At 42.8% G+C, this 20,236-nt stretch overlaps 1 protein-coding gene across 1 annotated transcript in view; it reads right to left on the bottom strand.

Moving 5' to 3' along the window:
- The window catches only part of LOC126249493 (dynein axonemal heavy chain 5), an 856,962-nt gene that overhangs the window by 571,659 nt on the left and 265,067 nt on the right, over positions 1–20,236 (bottom strand). The window contains 3 exon segments of the mRNA XM_049951144.1: positions 7,643–7,930; positions 12,662–12,785; positions 12,894–13,038. Coding sequence (XP_049807101.1) covers positions 7,643–7,930; positions 12,662–12,785; positions 12,894–13,038 — 557 coding nt within the window.

Here is a 20,236-nt window from a genome sequence, read left to right as displayed (position 1 = left end):
ATTTTGGAACCCAACGCGGACTTCTGTCGTCTCACCTATTACCATCCGCACAAAATCATTTATTTATTTATTTACTAATTTCGATAGGACCGTTCTTACGTTTTAGGTGCTGTCTAGGTAAGGTATTTCTGTTTACAGTTAAGACTTGTTCCTAAGGTTTTAAGGTTTAAAAATTCAACCACGCTTGAAAACATTTAACAAATTTATATGCGTTGTTCAAACTCGTGCCTGTGGTAAAGAGACTGCAACAAGAGCAGTACAAACTGTGATTTTTAGTTTAATGTGCCATCCAAGTTCTAAAAACATTCTTTCGCTGTGTCTGATATAGAAGGAGTCAGACGTTAACTGTTAGTTAACGCTTTTTTTATCTCATTGTCTGTTAAACAATAACGAATGAGCAATGTTTGTTTTTAAATTTTTTGACACTTAATATTTTGATGATTCAAATGTTGGATTTCCAAGACAGTCAAAGCTCACTGGCAGATGTCAGAAAAGAAAATATTACTACTACTTTCATTGGATTCTTGTTGATTTACTCTTTCTTCAACTAATACACTGTCTCCTTTTGCATGACAGTTATGTGCAAGATTTTCTAAGTTTTCTTTAAGTCCTTCAGTTTGATCAAGAACCACATCCTTAATAAGTTCCTAGTTTTTGTTAGTCTTGTAAATTTTTTGATAATCTACAAATGCACTCTTTAACTATAATATTTTTGCGCCTTCTTTCATGTCCTTTGGGTAGAGTGCTTCTCTGATGTAAGCTTAACAAATTTCAGCATTGAACCAGCCAACAAATGACCCTTCATAAACCAGACCGCAATTTATTTGTTTATTTATTTATTTACTTATTTTGTGCTCTACTTGGGCAACGTCGCTGTGTACGTTTTCTAAACCAAATTTCTGCATAAATTAATAGAATCATTATTTTTTACTTTTAATCAGTAAGAACTCTCTACGTAAAAACATATACATATCAGAACTAATAACACTGAAATTGTTACATGCAACATATAGTATGGGTAGTACCGTACGGCTTGAGTATGCTAGCTCGTGTCTCCATGGGATTAATGGGCCCTTCCTCGAACTTTTCTGCACGGAAATTCTACAGGGCGGAAAATTCATAGGGCTGAGAGTACACGGGGGATCAGTGGGCCCTTCCTCGATCTTTTCTGGGCGGAAATTTCACAGGGAGGAGAATACACGACACCCTTTTTACCCTCTCTCTGACCTTGAGACTTATTTATTGTTATAACAAATGAAATCCTGATTTGGAATTGAAGTCGCTTAAAATGAATGAGTAAATTGGTTAGGATTATTGGCATGCCTGGTTTGAGAGACACCTTTCCAGCTGCTGGATCTGTGAAGATAGTAACTTTAGTGACAGTATTTCACATACTTTTAGTCTGTGAATGGGCAGAACTGCAAAGTTTCATACTAATGAGATTCCGTAGTAGTATTCTACTCATACGCCAATAGGCCGTAAATATGTCTTCTCTGTTTCCTGTAAAACCGATGGCGAGGAGGAAAACAAAACAGTACATTGTTGTGTATACTATTTTTGTTTGAAAATATATATACAAGGAGAAACAATATAGATGGGATAAGCAATTTGTCGAATGTTTTAGATGCTCTCGTATCATAGTTGCAATTGACTACGAACAAGGAATCAAAACCGCACATTTTCACAGTACAGCACTGCATTTTATATTTCACAGTCGGTTTTAATCGGTGAAGAACTTTTTGAAATTTCTGCTAACAATATTCCCCTTTTATATTAAATACATATTTGTATATTAAATAGATTTAAAAAATGTACAGCCGTTTTCTGTCCGAACATTCATTGGAGTATTGTATAAGAATTTGAAGTTAATTGGTCAAGAACGTTTCGAGATTATTGGTAAGAACGTTCCTCCTTTACATGTTACATACGTATTTACGTGTTATAAATATTAAAAATATATAGCCTACGTCCTTCGGAATGTTCATTACAGTATCGTGTAAAAATTTGACTTAAATTGCTCAATAACTTTTCGAAATTTTTTGTAAGACCGTTTGCCCTTGGTATATTACATAGATATTTATGTACTGAACAGCTAAATTCCGAACGAAGAAGCCTCTGAACGCCCAACGCTACCGTTCGACCGCAGTGTCAACTTCATCAAGCGCAGTGTCACCTTCAGCCTATAGGCGTCATTAGAGGCGAAAATGGAGGCACATGTGTTCGCACCGGAAGCCGCTACTTCTGAGTCAACTAGCTCCTCAATTGGCGTCACAAGGGCTGAGTGCACCCTGGTTCCCAGCAGCGCTCGGCAGATTCCATCCAAGTGCTAGTCAATTTATGTACTGTACGTACTGAATACACGTAGCCTACGTCTGTCCGGACGTTCATTTAAGTATCATGTAGAAATGTGAAGCAGGTCGGTCAAGAACTTTTCGAGGTTTTTCGTAACAACGTTAAACAAAGGCTTGCCTTTATACTGTAGTATAGATTACTGATAAGCCAGACAAGTTGTCCGGCCGTAGGTATTTAGTGCCAACCGCGTGAAGCTGGGGCTGGTCGCTAATAAATTATAAAACAAGCTCACTGTTGCCTCCTGAGGCACAACGCCGCCTTTCTGCTTATCACTCTAACTGAAACAATTGTATCCGCTTCATAATAGCTACCCACATATTCATCGTGATAATACCATTATTATTTTGTGCAAGAGTTTCAGACATAGTAAGAGGCAGTATACTTTCGACACTAAAAAACTGAGACGTCAATGATAGCAGTGGGGGAAATGTAACGTATCATCTCTCAATCTCACTATTCTTAGTGTCATGCTACGTCAATTTGTACACTGTGAATAAGTATACATTTTAAACGCTGTGTTCAACGTTGGTAGGAAATGGATACTGATGTTAGCTGTTTTAATACAAAAACCTGGATTTAGAAAATGTAAATAATTAAAATAATAACGACCCTCATCTGAAAATATTGCGTTCATTTTTATAAGTTCTATCTAAATCAGTCTTTTACTCAGGACTAAGATCTAACCGCGGTATGCTCGTCGTTGACGGAAACATTTCTGTAAGTTACCATCATCTATGAGTGGTAGCTAGACGGCAAGGTCACTGACACTATCAAGACTATAAATCACTATTGGTAACTGCTCGTGTGTAATTCGTACACTTTTTAGCTTTGTTGTAGAAGAAGTCTGTGAAAAATTTACCATACGTTTATTAGACACGTCAAAAAAGTTTTGCACCACCCCAGCTCTCAGAACTCCTGAAGATAGACGTTGACTGTGAATACTGTATCACAGACACAGCACCTTTGACTGTTCAGAGATGTAAACAACCATGCATGAGCAGCGCCTATTAGACAGAGGGGGTCCGACAACCGATCAGTTCCAGTCAATCCACCAGGTACACGACTCGTGTTGTCTGTAGTTCAACCATCCCTAGACGGTCAATAACGCGGTTCGATCGCGTCCGCATTGTTACTTTGTGTCAGGAAGGGCTCTGATCAAGGGAAGTGTCCAGGCGTCTCGGAGTGAACCAAAGCGATGTTGTTCGGACATGGTGGAGATACAGAGAGAGAGGAACTGTTGCTGACATGCTCAGGCCACCCAAGGGCTACTACTGCAGTGGCTGACAACTACCTACGGATTATGGCTCGGAGGAAACTTGACAGCAACGCCACCATGCTGAATAATGCTTTTCGTGTAACCATAGGGCGTCGTGTTACAACTCAAGCTGTGCGCAATAGGCTGCATGATGCGCAACTTCACTCCGGAACTCCATGGCGAGGCCCATGTCTGCAACCACGACACCATGCAGCGCGGTACATATGGGACTAACAACATTCCGATTGGACAGCTCAGGATTCACATCACGTTCTCTTCACCGATGAGGGTCGTATGTGCCTTCAACCAGACAATCGTCGGATACGTGTTTGGTGGCAATTCGGTCAGGCTGAACTCCTGAGACACACTGTGCAGCAAGTGCAGCAAGGTGGAGGTTCCCTGCTGTTTTGGAGTGGTATTATATGGGGCCGACGTACGCCGCTGGTGGCCATGGAATGCGCCGTAGCGGCTGTACGATACGTGAATGCCATCCTCCGACCGACAGTGCAACCATATCGGCAGCATGTTGGCAAGGCATACGTCTTCATGGACGACAATTCGCGCCCCCATCGTGAACATCTTGTGAATGACTTCCTTTAGGATAACGACATCGCTCGACTAGAGTGGCCAGCATGTTCTCCAGACATGAAACCTATCGAAGATGCCTGGGATGGGTTGAAAAGGACTGTTTATAGACGACGTGACCCAACAGTCACTCTGAGGGATCTACGCCGAATCGCCGTTGCGGAGTGGGTTAATCTAGACCAACAGTGCCTTGATGAACTTGTGGATAGTATGCCACGACGAATACAGGCATGCATCAATGGAAGAGGACGTGGTACTGGGTATTAGATGTACCGGTATGTACAGCAATCTGGACCACCACCTCTGAAGGTCTAGCTATATAGTGGTACAACAGGGAATGTGTGGTTTTCATGGGCAACAAAAAGGGCGAATATGATGTTTATGTTAATTTGTATTCCAATTTTATGTACAGGTTCCGGAACCGTCGGAACCGAGGCAATGCAAAGCTGTTTTTGATGTGTTAATAACTGAGAGTATATTACTGTACAGGGTTTTTCGAAGCACCTTCAGGGTTCAGAATGTGACTACGCGAAAACTACCAGACATACAGACAAGTGACACATATCGTTGGATAGAGTATCTCTCCAAGTTTAGATCTATAGCAGTTGCCGTTGCGTAGTTGCAGAGCACACCACCTTGGAACAAGCCTATCAGAACATGGCGTATAATGGAGCGATGCGTGCATTTTGTTTCCTCGAATTAGCTAAATGTGACTCAGTTGTCACTGTTCAACGATCATTTTGTACCATACATTAGGAAAAATCTCCAACAGACAAAACAATGCATGGCCGGGAACGTCAGCAAAGAAGATGGATTGTGTGCTGGAATCACTCGGCAGGAGCCTAAAGAAATCGACACCACGTGCGAGTAGAGAACTGCAGATACATCAGTCATCTGTGTGGTGCGTTCTGCACAAACGTCTTCGTATAAAACCATACTGGTGGCAGTTGTTGTTATACATCTGCTGGCTATTTGAGACAGTGAGCTTCATTCTGAAGTTTTAAATGGCTTGTATCGGCAACTGGAGCAACATAGTTTCTTACGAAAGTCAGTTATAAATTCGGAAGCCACGTTTCATGTGTTTGGAAAGATGAATCGTCATAACGCATGTGTTTTGGGCACATAAAATCCGTACGAGATTGTGGAACAAAATTGTGATTCGCCTGATGTTATAGTCTTTTGTGCCACATCTTCTTCATAAATATATGCCCAATTTTCTATTTGGAGAAGAAACTTTGGTTTTATGTAGCTGGACATGCTGCAGCAATGGTTTATACACAAACTACAGCAAGATGGCGCATATTTCATTTTACAACAAGATAATGTCCCTTACGACGCTTGCTTTAAGGCGTTCGTGATTACCTAAATGCCTCCGTGTGAAATTAGACATGCGTCTCATCACCATTCTCCTCTTTTTCAATGACCCCCACGGACGGACACCTGACTTAACGACACAGGGTGAAAAGTATTTAAACCGACAAACTCTTGGGGGTTGTAGGGGACATCAAAACAAATATTTTGCCCTAATGTCATTTTTTCCTGTGAGGTGTATTTAAACCGGTAGAGGAAGATTTCTCTGGCGGCAAATTAATTAAACCAACAAACACTTTTCCATTTTTTTATGACCAAGAGACAACACATTAACACAACCCAATTTCAATTACGGTAGATTTTCAAAAATGCCTCAATTGACACGTAAACAAAGGTTACACAGTCGGATCATGTTCTGTCCTGCACGGGCAAAAATCCCAGAAGTACCTGAATTGTTCCTGATGCTGCTACTATCCGGGCAACCAGATCCTCTTCTGATGCAACAGGAGTTGCGTAAACATGGTTGCACATCTCTCCCCACACAAAAACGTCCAGAGGGGACATATCTGGGGATCGAGCAGGCCGTGGTACAGGGCCACCTCTGCCAATCAGCATTTCTGGGAACCGTGGGTCCAGGAATCGACGCACACGACGACTGAAATGTGCCGGCGCCCCGTCGTGTTGGAACCGCATGCATTGTCTTGTAGGGAGCGGGACGTCTTCCAGCAATTCTGGCAATGCTCTGGCGAGAAAATTGTAATAGTGCCTGCCATTTAATGGCCTAGGAAGCAGATACGGCCCAATTAAACAGTCCCCAACAACACTGACACACACATTAACGAAGAGCAGCACTTGATGAGCGCTAGTAACTGTGGCATGTGGGTTATCCTCACTCCAAATATGCGAATTGTGCATGTTGAAGGCTCCATCACTCCCGAACGTTGCTTCATCGGTAAAGAACACAGGATGGAAATGTAGGATGCATTTCAGACTGTTACAGGTACCACTGCGAAAACTGTGCTCTGGGTGGATAATCAACTGGTTCCAGGTTGTGGACACGCTGTAAGTGAAATGGACGTAACAACTGCTCTCCAAGGACTGTTCTTACATTCGTCTGATTCGTCCCCATGTTACGGGCAATTGCACGAGTGCTGATTGAAGGATCCCGCTCCACATGCTGCAAGACCGCTTCGTCAAATTGCAGCGTTCTTACCGTGCGACGGCGTACCTGTACAGATAATCTGCTAAATGACCCGGTCTCACGCAGACGTTGGTACACAGCAGCAAAGGTCGTACGATGCGGGATACGGCGATTAGGATATTGTTGTTGATAAACCAGCTGTGCAGCTCGTCCGTTGTGGTGCGCTACGTAGTACGCACCAACCATATCAGTGTACTCACTCCAGGTGTATCGCTCCATTAGTAAACAGAGACAATGCACTACTACACTGGTGGAAAGCAGTTGCCTACAACTGAAGAGCGAAAAACTCTCTCTAACAACTAAAGATTGTAATACGACCTATAAGAACGGAAGAGCGTAATACGGCCTTCACCTGTTTAAATAATCCTCATAGGAAAAAATGACATTAGGGAAAAATATTTGTTTTGATGTCCACTACAACCTCCCAGTTTGTCGGTTTAAATACTTTTCATCCTTTATGTGGTTTCTTCTTATGGGGTTAGGCCAGAGACTGTGTGTTCATGCCCCCATTTAATTTGGAATACATGCAAAGAAATGTAATTAATGCGGTCGCTTATATCGGCCATGACGGATTGGGATGTGTATGAAAAGAGTTCGACTATAGTGCTGGCGTTTGTCAAGTTACAGAGGGTGTCCATGTTGAGCACCTGTGTAATATAATATAAAAACTTGGAGCGATGCTCTATCCAGTGATATGTTTCTATTTACTGCACATCTTTTAGTTCTTCCACAGTAGTCTTCTGAAACCCTGGACGTACTTATGAATGACCCCAAATTTCTAGATAAGTTGTTGTATGTGTTGGAGCGTAAGCCGTCAGATATTTGAGGAAATTTGTGACTTTGAGCAGTGTCGTGTCACTCGTTCTAACATATTGTGCTTGGGCTTTATACTGACCAACAACGAATATCGTAGACCAGAAGTGTAAGTGTTGGCTCACCTCCTTCCAGGTCGACGTAGAAGCGCTTCCGCAGGCAGTCGAGCGAGTGCCTGGTGACTCTGATGAGCACGTCGACCACCTTGCGGCTGTAGTAGCGGCGCATCTCGGCGACGGCGTTGCGCACCAGCTCCTGCATCACCTTGGACAGCCCGCCGTTGCCCGTGGCGAGCAGCGTGTGCGGGCTGTCGAAGCACTCCCACACCAGGCTCCAGTCCTGCTGCTGCTGGTTCGAACTCCCCGACACCACGCTGCCGTTCCCGCCCGCACCGCCCGCCGCTTCCTGCTCTTCTGCAACCACCAAGGCCGCCGATTCACTACATATTTACATAAAGTGGTCCCGCTTCGCTACAGGATTGGGTTTCAATAAAAGAGTACTCTGCTTTCTTCCTCCACTGCTAATACACTGTATCTCATCAAATGTATCTGGACAGCCCGACGTACTGAGGAATTCATCTACATCTACATCTACATACATACTCCGCAATCCACCGTACGGTGCGTGGCGGAGGGTACCTCGTACCACAACTAGCATCTTCTCTCCCACTTCCACTCCCAAACAGAACGAGGGAAAAATGACTGCCTGTATGCCTCTGTACGAGCCCTAATCTCTCTCATCTTATCTTTGTGGCCTTTCCCCGAAATGTAAGTTGGCGGGAGTAAAATTGTACTGCAGTCAGCCTCAAATGCTGGTTCTCTAAATTTCCTCAGTAGCGATTCACGAAAAGAACGCCTCCTTTCCTCCAGAGACACCCACCCGAGTTCCGGAAGCATTTCCGTAACACTCGCGTGATGATCAAACCTACCAGTAACAAATCTAGCAGCCCGCCTCTGAATTGCTTCTATGTTCTCCCTCAATCCGACCTGATAGGGATCCCAAACGCTCGAGCAGTATTCAAGAGTATATAATCTTATTTATTGACTGTTAATATGTTGTTTAAACCTGTGGGGACACGTATCACGATGTACGAAAAGTCCTCTAGCGGTTAAGTTCCTACGATCGCTGTGCGCCTACGTAACATCCTGGCGGCCGAGCCAACAGAGGGCTCTCATCATTGATCTGTCTTTTGTTCGATACAGTTATTTTTGTCATATAGACATTTTATCTTTCATAGGTAATTTTTAGGTTGTTATAGGCTGTTCATTTTTGGAACACAACCTACGACCAGCTTAGAGACAGAAGTGATGTCACTTTCTGCAGGACCTGACCATCAATTTGCAGGACAATGCTTAAGCACATACAGTGCAAGCTGTTACTGATTTGTTTGACTGATGGGGCTGCTAAGTGCTATACCACCTACTGCACTCCCCTGAATTTAGCTCTCGTGAGTTCAATTAGATTTCTAAACTGAAGGAAACACTTCACGGCATTTGCTTCAGAATTGCTACAAATTCGTCGGGCAATGGACCGCGTCGCTTGAACTGTCAACACAACTGGCACTGCTATGACTATCCTACGACTTCCACATCGCTGGAAACGGGTTATACACAATGCTGGTGACTACATTGAAGGTCAGTAAAACTTTGAAACACGTACCTATTTTGTACGAGCTGTAAATAAATAGTTGCCACTATTAAAGTTCCAACCCTGGTATATATTAATAGAATGTTGTAAATACCATGATCCAAGAACCATTACTCTGTTCAAAATTTTAAAAATGAAGGATTATTTTTCTCTTAGGAGGGGCTCTTAGTTCCATAGAAAGGTCCGTAGTTAAATCCATTTGCCGTTTACCCGTCTTTGTGAAAGGGCACTTGGAGGGCTTTTTCAATTTGAAACAGCCGCCGTCAATTTTCTTCTCCAGTCCGATGTTGTTTTCCGTCTCTACTAAAGTCATAGCCGAGGAAACGTTAAATTATAATCTTACTTCCTTCAAACTATTTTCTCGTTATTGACAATTCATTTTAATACTTGAGCATAAGCTTTAGAGTAATGAAGAGCATTCAACGTACAGTAACTATCTGAATGGTGAAGACCTCTTGTGCCGAATAGTAAATGTAACTAGGGAGGAGTCTGACGACGACATAATTGATTAAATGGAAAGTAGTCACATCTGCAACAAAATTATGATTCGGATTGCGTTTCACATAAAATGCTTTTGAAATACTGAACATGACTAGAATTAAAACCTGTAGCTCTAGGTAATTTAAGAAATGGTAATTGTAGGATGGGTTCTGGTGAGAGATTTAAACGGAGATTTTCGTTGTTAGTTTTGTTGCTGCTAACCCAGATGATGGCCATGGTGCTGTTGGCATGGCGCTGTTGTTGGTGCCGCTGGTTTGAGGGGCCGCCGCCGATTCTGTAACTCGTGCAGTAGCTGGGGAGAGTTACTGAGGTGATCTTACAGTGTGAATAGCGAATACCGAGACTGTGGAACTTCAAGCTCACTTTCGAAATCGACGACAATAATGCGTATTATGAAAACTGGTATATGACATGTTTCTTGGAGAAGACGAGAGGCTTGTTATTTCATAATGTTTGTGGAATCTGATGGGTAACAGACCTAAATAATATTTGCTCGAATAAGAATATGTCAGTTTGCTGTTTTGGATGAGTGCAGATTCTTGCGGCTTGCAGTTTCAGTCCGACACGAGCATTATTTTGAAGAGGTGTGATGTGCAATTCCGAGCTAATTTTATGAACCCTTACTCCAAATGAAAGACTTACAACAGTTTCTATCGCTGTCGGCGGAACGCTGTAAACAGTGCAGTCATAGTCGTAATGCGGAAACAGAGCGATTTCTCTGACGTCAAAAGGGCATGATCATTGGCTTTTGGGTCATGGGTGGAAGCATTTCCGAAACGGCTAAGTTTGTGGACAGTTCGCGTGTCGCCGCTATTAAAATACACCGCGTATGGCAAAATGGTAAAATGGTGCTATCCAAAAGCTACGCCGAGGCCACTGTGGTGCACCCGGGCCATTGACGACAATGACGAAGACGTGTTCGGGCGAATATATGTGCAACTGTTGAGCGACTAACCGCCCAGACGAACCAAGGGGCTGGCAACAGTGTCTCCTCAACGACCGTTCAGCGGACGTTGCTGCGTATGGTCATCCGCAGCAGGCAACTGGTTCAAGCACCCATCTTGACTACAGTCCATCGGCAACGGAGGCTGGAGTTTTCACGCTATTATTGCAAGTGGACGTCCACTGAACGTTGACGGGTGGCCTTTTCAGATGAATCACGTTTTATGCTCCATCGGTTTGAAACGCCTGAAAGCAAACACACTACAACAATAGTCGGAAGGACCCGGGCCGGAGGAGGGAGCATTATGGTCTGGGAATGTTTCGTGACATTCCCTGGGTGATTTAGTCGTTCTAAAAGTCACAATGGATCGACACAAAATATGCATCTATCTTTGGGAACCATGTCCACTCCTGCAAATACTTTGTTTTTCCTCGGTACAATGACATCTACCAGCAGGACAACGCAACGTGTCATACAGATCCCATTGTACATGCACGGTTCTAAGAGCACCAGGATGAGTTTATAGTAATCCACTGGCCACCAGACTCCCAGGATTTAAGCCTGATCAAGAATCTGTGGGACCACCTCGATCGAGCTGAATCCTCAACCGGGAAACCTAGCGCAGCTGGGAACGGCACTGCAGTCGGCAATGGCTCCTCATCCCTGTTATACCTTCCAGAACCTCACTGACTCTTTTCCTGCACGTCTCCTAGCGGTCCGCGCTGCAGACGGTGGTTATTTGGTCGTCTGACAAGTGCTCACATTTATGTCACTGAACCGTGTATAGATAGAGTGGTTTAAAACTGCCAAAGGAGTACGTAAGTGTTGAACCATTATTATTTAATATCTATTAAATCCGGTTGTTATTATTATCAGAGGAGACCTAATGCGCGAAGAACAAAGATAGAAAGATAGAGAAATGTAGGGTGAGAACTATTGACAACATTCACTGTAACATCGACACTGACCTTTTGATAGAAAACGTGGGAGATCTCAAATAACTGGTGTTGGATGTAAACTAACGTGTTATTCATATGGGCGTGCATCTGTACATTTAAGACAAAATTCTTTGTGTTGGGAAAGACTAAGAAAGACTGAGCAAGTCTGCATAGACTGTGTCGTACAGAATTGCAAAAAGAGAATGTCAGTGACAAATAATGAAAGCTCATATGACACATCTACCAACGCATCGTTCAAGGGAGACCAAGAACAGATTGGAAAGAGATATTTCTGGCGTTCTCACATGGCCGTGAGAGTTGAGCTGTGAAGAAACACGAAGAGAAAGGCGAACAGCGAAGCTCCTCCGCTATGGGCACATACGAGCCAATCTGGACCGACCGACCGCCGTATCATCCTCTGCCAATGGAGTCACTTGGCTGCTGCATGGTGGGGCATGGGGTCAGTTCACAGCTCTCCTGGACGTTGCCGGCTTTTCAGATCTTGGAGCCGCTACCTCTCGCTCAAGTATCTCCTCGGTTGGTATCAGGAGACTGACTGACTGGTCTCCATTCTATGCCCCCCACCGAAGAAAAATTCTTAGCATTGCCGGGAATTGAATTCGGGTCCCCCGAATAGCAGACATCTACGATAACAAATCAGGTACGGAGGCGGTCCAAAAGGGCGCCAAATAATTTTAAATCGCCAGTCTAGAGGAGAATACTGCAAATACCCTATTTTATTGGTTCAAATGGCTCTGAGCACTATGCGACTTAACCCTATTTTATTAAAATATCTAGCCAATGAGTGCTAAAAGAGAATGAATGTCGCTAGAGGCTCGAATGACTAAGTTATTTATGAACGAGGGAGGTTCAGGATTTAGAAGACCGTTGGACGCCGAGGTCAATGGATACGGCGGATGAACTCAGGTTGAACGAGTACAGCAAATGAAATCCGCCGCCACTGTATTTCCGAAACCATCAGGTCCTTCGCTTTCAGTGATTTTGAGAAATCACGGGAAACATAAATCAGCAGAGACGAACAGGAATTTGAACCACGCTCCTTACGAGTACGAGTACAGTGTCTTAGCTATTGCACTAGCTCACTCAGTACTTACCATCAAGCATGCAGCTGAAAACATCCCCATCTGAACTAGTTTTCATTGCTTCTCCAGCTCTTCTCACCAATTCCAGCACTTCTTCTACTGCTTCTTCAACCATAAGGCTCTTTCGATTTAATTCCTGTATAAACATAAGTACCCAATGTGAAACTGGGAACATACAGCTCAGAGAATGAATCGAAATTTTTTTCACACAGAGTCGTAAAATGTCGGAGCAATATGAACTCACAATAGCCGCATTTCGACAGATATCCTCTGTCTGCTGTAGAAACTCTTCCACACTCCAAGGCTCGTCTTGAGGTAACGCGTGGAGACACACTTTCTGCATGCTAGCTAAGACTTTTAATATTCGGTTTGAGTAAACGTCGTTGACCCTGAAATCAAAGAAAGTGAAATAAAGCGGAAATAAATATAATCCCAGAAATAGAAAATATCTTTTAAATACCAACGTCTTTTCATTTTAATGGTCTTGTGAGTACATTTACAGTAGTAATAGAGAAATATGGACCGACTAAATAATGTGTGCACTTTATCCTTGCAATTTATTCAGGAAAAGGTTTCCACTACAGTTTATTAGATGCTGTGTTACTGACTTCTACTATGATGTACTTTCGCAACTGCAGAAGGCATAACAACCGTCCGTAGAGGTTTCATTGTCTTTGTAAAATGAAGACCGTATGTTATCTCTTTTTCCATTAAATAATTACCTTCCCTTCCGTCTAAGAGTTTGTGAAATTTGCCTAATATTCCCTAGCAGTGGTCAGAATAATGTACCAACCGCTCTAGCTCATCCTATTATTTTTCTGCACTTCATGTATGGCAGATATGACAGGTAAATTTGCAATTCGCGAAACAAGGCAAACGAAGTTAAGCCATACTAGCGCTGCATGACGCGTGATGCATACCGTATTCTGGAGACAGAGGGAAAAGACTCCGATACGCACTCGGTATCCCAGAAGCAATCGTCTGCAATGTGAAAGAGGGCATCCCAGGAGCAATGGAAAGCAAGATCACCTGCAAATTCGCACTCACTTCAGCGTCAACGAAAAGCTGCCTCTAGGATCCAATAACGCTATCGATGCCTTCGGATGACTAGCGGGAATGCTGAAGACAGACAACGTCTCTTATAAATTCCCAGTGCAGTAGGTGATAATTATGCACTGTTTCCGAGGACTAATGGGATAATTTGGTATGAGGCCGAGTGGAGGACCTAAAGCAGAGGGATCTTCACCCTCTACAAGTTGGAGAATTTCAGGAAAGTTATCCTGAGAAAGTCATGAGTGCACTATATACCGAGGTTCAGTTAACCTGTTCAGCTAACCTGTTCAGATAATTTTCTGAACTGTTTAAGATAGCGTATTTCTCGTTTAACTGAGATGATTTTTTAAAAAGTTCCCATTAAATGATATTTATTTTTCCTTCATCTTCGTTTTCTTATTTTTCCCTAGCGTATATGTCTAGTAAAGAGCCCGTGTTTTCTAGATTTGGCAAATGTCACTTTATTTAACTGTGTGGCGGCAACCCTTCTTAGAGAGAGGGAATTCGTGTGCGCCATCCGCCTTTCAGTCGTGTAAACTTTGTTCTACATGTTATCGTGAAACTTCCTGGCAGATTAAAACTGTGTGCCGGACCGAGACTCGAACTCGGGACCTTTGCCTTTCGCGGGCAAGTGCTCCACTATCTGAGCTACCCAAGCGCGACTCACGCCCCGTCCTCACAGCTTTACTTCCGCCAGTACCTCGTCTCCTACTTTCCAAACTTCCCAGTAGCTCTCCTGTGAACCTGACGGGGTGGGTAGCTCAGATGGTAGAGCACTTGCCCGCGAAAGGAAAAAGGTCCCGAGTTCGAGTCTCGGTCCGGCACACAGTTTTAATCTGCCAGGAAGTTTCATATCAGCGCACACTCCGCTACAGAGTGAAAATCTCATTCTGGATACATGTTATCGTATTTAACCGTTTGTGTTTCGCATTATCTGAAGTTGAATTTGACGAATACCCGGCAGTTTGCTGAACGAGGGTAGAAAATCGCTAAAAAACCGCAATCAGACTGGTCCCGAATATCAACACACGCTCGTTAATCCACCGCGCTAACTCTCTCCAGAGACCTCCCTGGCTCGCAAGCTAGCGCACTGCATATGACACTGTACTAGCAGATTTGTAATCTCTTTTCCTTCCTATATTAATTATTAGATTGTTGCATAAGTTCGTAGCGTTTTTGGTTCGCATGTTGGTGCTATGTTTGCTATGGGTTTATATATCGATTGTCGTTTTTAATTGTAGTTAACTGTTGCTATTTGAGTTTACATACTGTCATTTTGTCATTTGAAGATAGTCGAGCTGTGGACCCTAGAAAACGGAGTGCCAAGTGGCGAAATCGGAACGTTTACGACACGTTCTTTTGTTTGAGTTCAATAGAGGGGTGACAGCAACGGAGGAAGCCAGAAACATTTGCGCCATGTAAGGTGATAATGCCATTGGACAGAACACAGCAAGAAAGTGGTTTTCTCGTATTAGGACAATCATTTTGACGTTAGTGACTCTCCACTTTCAAGAAGACTTCCGAAGTTTGATTAGGGTCGTTTAAATGCATTAATCCACAATTATCGAGGTCAGTGTACTCCAGAACTGGCAAATGTGATGACATGTGATCATTCCACCATAGTGCGACATTTGCGTGCAGTGGGGAAGGTTCAAAAATCGAGTGTATGGAGACCGTATGGTCTCAGCCAATATCACAAAAATCATACGTGCATCTCTGCTTGCTCGTCATCAATTGGCTCGTGAAAAACACCGACTGTTCCTATCCTGGATCGTTACTGCTTACGAGAAATGGTGTCTTAATGATAACGCGAGGGAAATAAAGGAGTGGTTAAGCCGAAACAAAGCAATAATTCCCCGTATAAAGAGAGCTGTGAACATCCACAAAAAATAATTTAAGCATCTCGTGGAAAAGCGACGGTGTGGTGTACTAAGAATTGCTTCCCCGAGCTGTAGCCATCACTGATGAGCCTGCAGACGCAATCCAAGAATAACGACTAGATAGACTGCGTGAAGTGATGCTGCTCCACGATAGCGCCCGCCCGCACTCTAGTAGATTAACAAAAAACAGAATACAGGAGTAGAGTTGGAAGCCATTCCACACCCACATTATTCACCTGATCTTGCACCGTCAGATTTTCATTTTTTCCGCTCTCTATCTAACAACCTTCAAGGAACTTCCTTTCTGGATAAAGATGCGCTCCGAAATTGACTCGATGAGTTGTTAGCCTCAAAACCATATGACTTTTATAGTCGTGGAATCAAAAAGTAACCACAGCGTTGGCATGCTGTTGTAAATAGTGAAGGAGAATATATTATTGATGACTGTGGTCTCTATTATGTGTATCTGTTGGGTTTATTGAACTTATGGAAGAACGCTACGAACTTATGCACCAACACATATATATGTCAAGTTTGCTTCTTGAAATAGAATCATAGTAATTTATGCTGCTAGTATTGTGGTTATAAAAGAGACAAATTCAACAACTTCTTACTCTTCAAAATCCGATTAGTATTTTGGGAGAAATTACATAATTTACAACTTAGGATTTACCTGTTTTAGGCATGAAACCGACTGCTATCTTACGCAGAAATCCGTTTTGTTATTCTTAACTTTCGCGTCAGGCTGACGGGACGCTCGATACAGATAAGAAAGTATACTTACAAAAGCGGAATAATGGAGAAAGGTTTAATTTAAAGCTGATACTAATCACACTTGGTTACATGTGATTGGACCGACACAACAACTGGAAGCAAATGACGTGACACTGAAGGATGATTCACCAGATAACTAGGTGATAGTTCAGCTATTGTTTCTACCAGAATCTTGAAGGAAATGTGCATGTCAAAAATTGAATAAAAAATGGAAATGAGGTATAACGATTGTTAAATAATAATTTAACATCATTAGTTTAGCGATAAGATAAAACACTGAAACGGTTCTGTTTCAGTGTGTTGTCAGTTCACAGTTTCAGAGCATGCTTACTGCTGTATCCCCGGACCTGTTGCCTGCGACTAGAGCTATTCACAAGGGAACCTCCCCATCGCACCCCCCTCAGATTTAGTTAAAAGTTGGCGCAGTGGATAGGCCTTGAAAAACTGAACACAGATCAATCGAGAAAACAGGAAGAAGTTGTGTGGAACTATGAAAAAATAAGCAAAATATACAAACTGAGTAGTCCATGCGAAAGATACGCAACATCAAGGATAGTGTGAGCTCAGGAGCGCCGTGGTCCCGTGGTTAGCGTGAGCAGCTGCGGAACGAGAGGTCCTTGGTTCAACTCTTCCCTCGAGTGAAAAGTTTAGCTACTTTATTTTTGCAAAGTTATGATCTGTCCGTTCGTTCATTGACGTCTCTGTTCACTGTAATAAGTTTAGTGTCTGTGTTTTGCACCCCCACCACAAAACCGTGCGATTAGTAGACGAAAGGACGTGCCTCTCCAATGGGAACCGAAAACATTTGATCGCAAGGCCATAGGTCAACCGATTCCTCCACAGGAAAACACGTCTGATATATTCTAGACGACACTGGTGACGGCATGTGCTTCACATGACAGGAATACGTTGTCGACCCACCTAACTTGTACACTTGGCGAATGGGTAAAAAGATTCTTCTACCTTACCCGGTTTAGGTTTTCTTGTGGATGTGATAATCACTCCCAAAAAAGTGATGAAAACATAAGAGTTTGTCACACAAACTGCAACAAATGAATGCAATAGTTTCACAGTCGTACAGTTTTCCCTGTGCTCTGTCAAAACATATGTTATTAACGTTTTAAAATTTTTCCGTGTGTAGACTGTCAAATCCTGCATATGTCCAAGCAAATCTGAACATGTCCTGGATTTTTGGAGAGCGAAGTTGATTATGTGTGAGTGCCTGAAATTTGATAATTGTCTGAAAATAAGAAATTAAACTTTTCACTCGAGGAAAGAGTTGAACCAAGGACCTCTCGTTCTGCAGCTGCTCACGCTAACCACTGGACCACGGGGCTCCTGAGGTCACACTATCCATGATGTTGCCTATCTTGTGCATGGACTACTCAGTTTTCATAGTTCCACACAACTTCTTCCTGTTTTCTTGATTGACCTGTGTTCAGTTTTTCAAGGCCTATCCACTGTGCCAACTTATAACTAAATCTGAGGGGGGTGCGATGGGGAGGTTCCCTTGTCAGCAGCGCAGCCGAGACCAGTGGGTTGCCATTCTACAGATACACATCTGATGGCAGGCATAGCTTTTCAATCAAAACATTGTCTAGTGTGCGTTGAATGTAAATCTATATCTACATCTACATGGATACCCTTCAAATCACATTTAAGTGCCTGGCTGAGGCTGATAAATACTACGATCGGCGTACACTAAAGTTGTAAAACTACAGTAGGTTATTTCGGACTACCGTAACTGAGTGTAGACTACGGTAGTTTTTCTAGTAGCTTTGGTCAGTTAAGGTCGTACCCGCCTTACTTGTAGGTTAGATGTGTTGCATATCTGTCGGGCGTTACCTCATAACGAGAGAGTTTTTACGTATGTGATCACTATATCACTAGACTCCCCTAGAAACCAGAAACGGTAAACTGTCTAGAAACTGAGTGAGGACATATAAAGGGCGACATAACATATGGAACATTTTTGTTCTACATCGTTATCCTCCTGTCTCTACTTAAAAATTAACAATAGTTACAGCAAAATTGAAACTGTAAATGTTTTTAATTCACTTTTTTTTTAGAATAAGTGTTGATTTGTAATGTGAAACTGTAGGATGTTGCAGTAAAAATAAAGAAAACATTGCAGATTTATAATGCAGTGCTATAAACCGCAATTTCCTAAGTAAAAAGTGAAATAGTAGAACATAAAACAGAAATGTATCAGATATCGATTCTGTATTTCGTCGAGCTTATACAAGGTGTTTGGAACTTCCCGTTACAAATTTCTAGGACTTATGGAGAGGAGTGAATACGTAATACTTTGAACAGGAACACAGTTCAGACGTTTAACTCATCCCCTACTGCTTGAGGAATTGGATTAGGCGTGACGTAGTACAATTATTAGGTAATAATTCGAAAGGAAAGATAACGAAACATCCGTTTATCACTTAAGCTCATTTGTTTGCATTAACACTTAAACATTGTGTGATTACATTATTCCAGAACAAAAAAGAAACCAGCATAGTGTATGTACAAAACAGTACTGATGCATTCTGACAGCAACTCGATGTAACGATTACCAACGCTGTTACAGACATTGTTCCTTCGCAGTATGTTCTGGTACACACTCTCCGTCCCACCTGGTGTCTCTTCAGTTTCTAGTATAGCGACGAGAACTCGAGCCAGCAGATATTCCTCTATCTGTGCAAGGGTCTCGTAAGTTAAACTTTGTATACCACCCCACAAGAAATCCGGCGATCGTGGCGGCCACGCGGTTGGACCATCTCAGCCTTTCCATCTTTCACCGTATCGTCTGTTGAGACATCTCCGAACCGCACGTGTGAAGTGAGGTGGTGCACCATCATATTGAAACCACATTTGCTGACGCACATTTCGTGGCGCAGCTTCCAAGAACGGGTCCAATACACGTCATCCCGCCTACTCTATTGAATACCAGAACAAGCAACTTTGAGACTTTTCTCTTTCCCTCAGGAAACTTGCACGCGTTACAAATCTGTATTGAAACCGCATAGAACGGAAACGATACATTTCCCGAAATGAGTTCCTATTCAAAATATTATTTACTCAGTCCTTTCTAAAAGTCCCAGAAGTTTGCAACGGGAATTTCCGTACATCCTGTACAAAACATACTTCAGTTATTCAAAAATAAGTTTCTAATTTATAACTGATAAGAGGAAACTCTTACCTCATGATGAAGAACGTTCTATTGAGCCCAGAACAACAATAATAATGATATTGATTCTTCCTACGAGGCCTGTTCAGAAAGTAAGCTCCGATTGATTGCCAAATTGAAACCACAGTGAACATCAGAAATGTTTTACTTGTAACAATTAGCTACACCTTTCAGCTACTTCTCTACGTAGTCGCCGTTCTGACTTAGACTTTTGTCATAGCGTTGTACCAACTTTTCAATAGCCTCATCATAGAAGGCAGCCGCCAGTGCTTTCCGCCAATTCTCCACGCTGGCCTACACCTCGTTGTCTGTGTCAAAATGTTGTCTTCAAAGACAGCGGTTCATGTGACCAGAGATGAAACTCAGGGGGAGACAATTGCGGACTGTATTGTGGGTAATCTCACATTTCCATTTGAAAACGATGCAGGAGCATCTTCATTGCCCCTGCAGAATGCGGCTGAGAATTGTCTTGAAGAAGAAACAGCACGACAGTTATGTAATGTTAGCTGCATAGCTTCAGGCGAAATTTCTCACCAGGCCCTCGTACTTGGCGGCAGACACTATTTTCTAGACATCTTTACGCACTCACTGCGAGCTCAGAAATGAGAAGAGCGACGTGATGCTAACTGGGGTTATACTAGAGACACTACCCAACACATCTGTGCAAAGCTTTATCGGATTTTCATAGTCGTTTCCATT

This window comes from Schistocerca nitens, chromosome 3 (genome assembly GCF_023898315.1).
Source record: "Schistocerca nitens isolate TAMUIC-IGC-003100 chromosome 3, iqSchNite1.1, whole genome shotgun sequence".
Classification (NCBI taxonomy): domain Eukaryota; kingdom Metazoa; phylum Arthropoda; class Insecta; order Orthoptera; family Acrididae; genus Schistocerca; species Schistocerca nitens.
The sequence above is the reverse complement of the archived record's forward strand: the minus strand, read 5'-3'. Positions and strand labels throughout refer to the sequence as shown.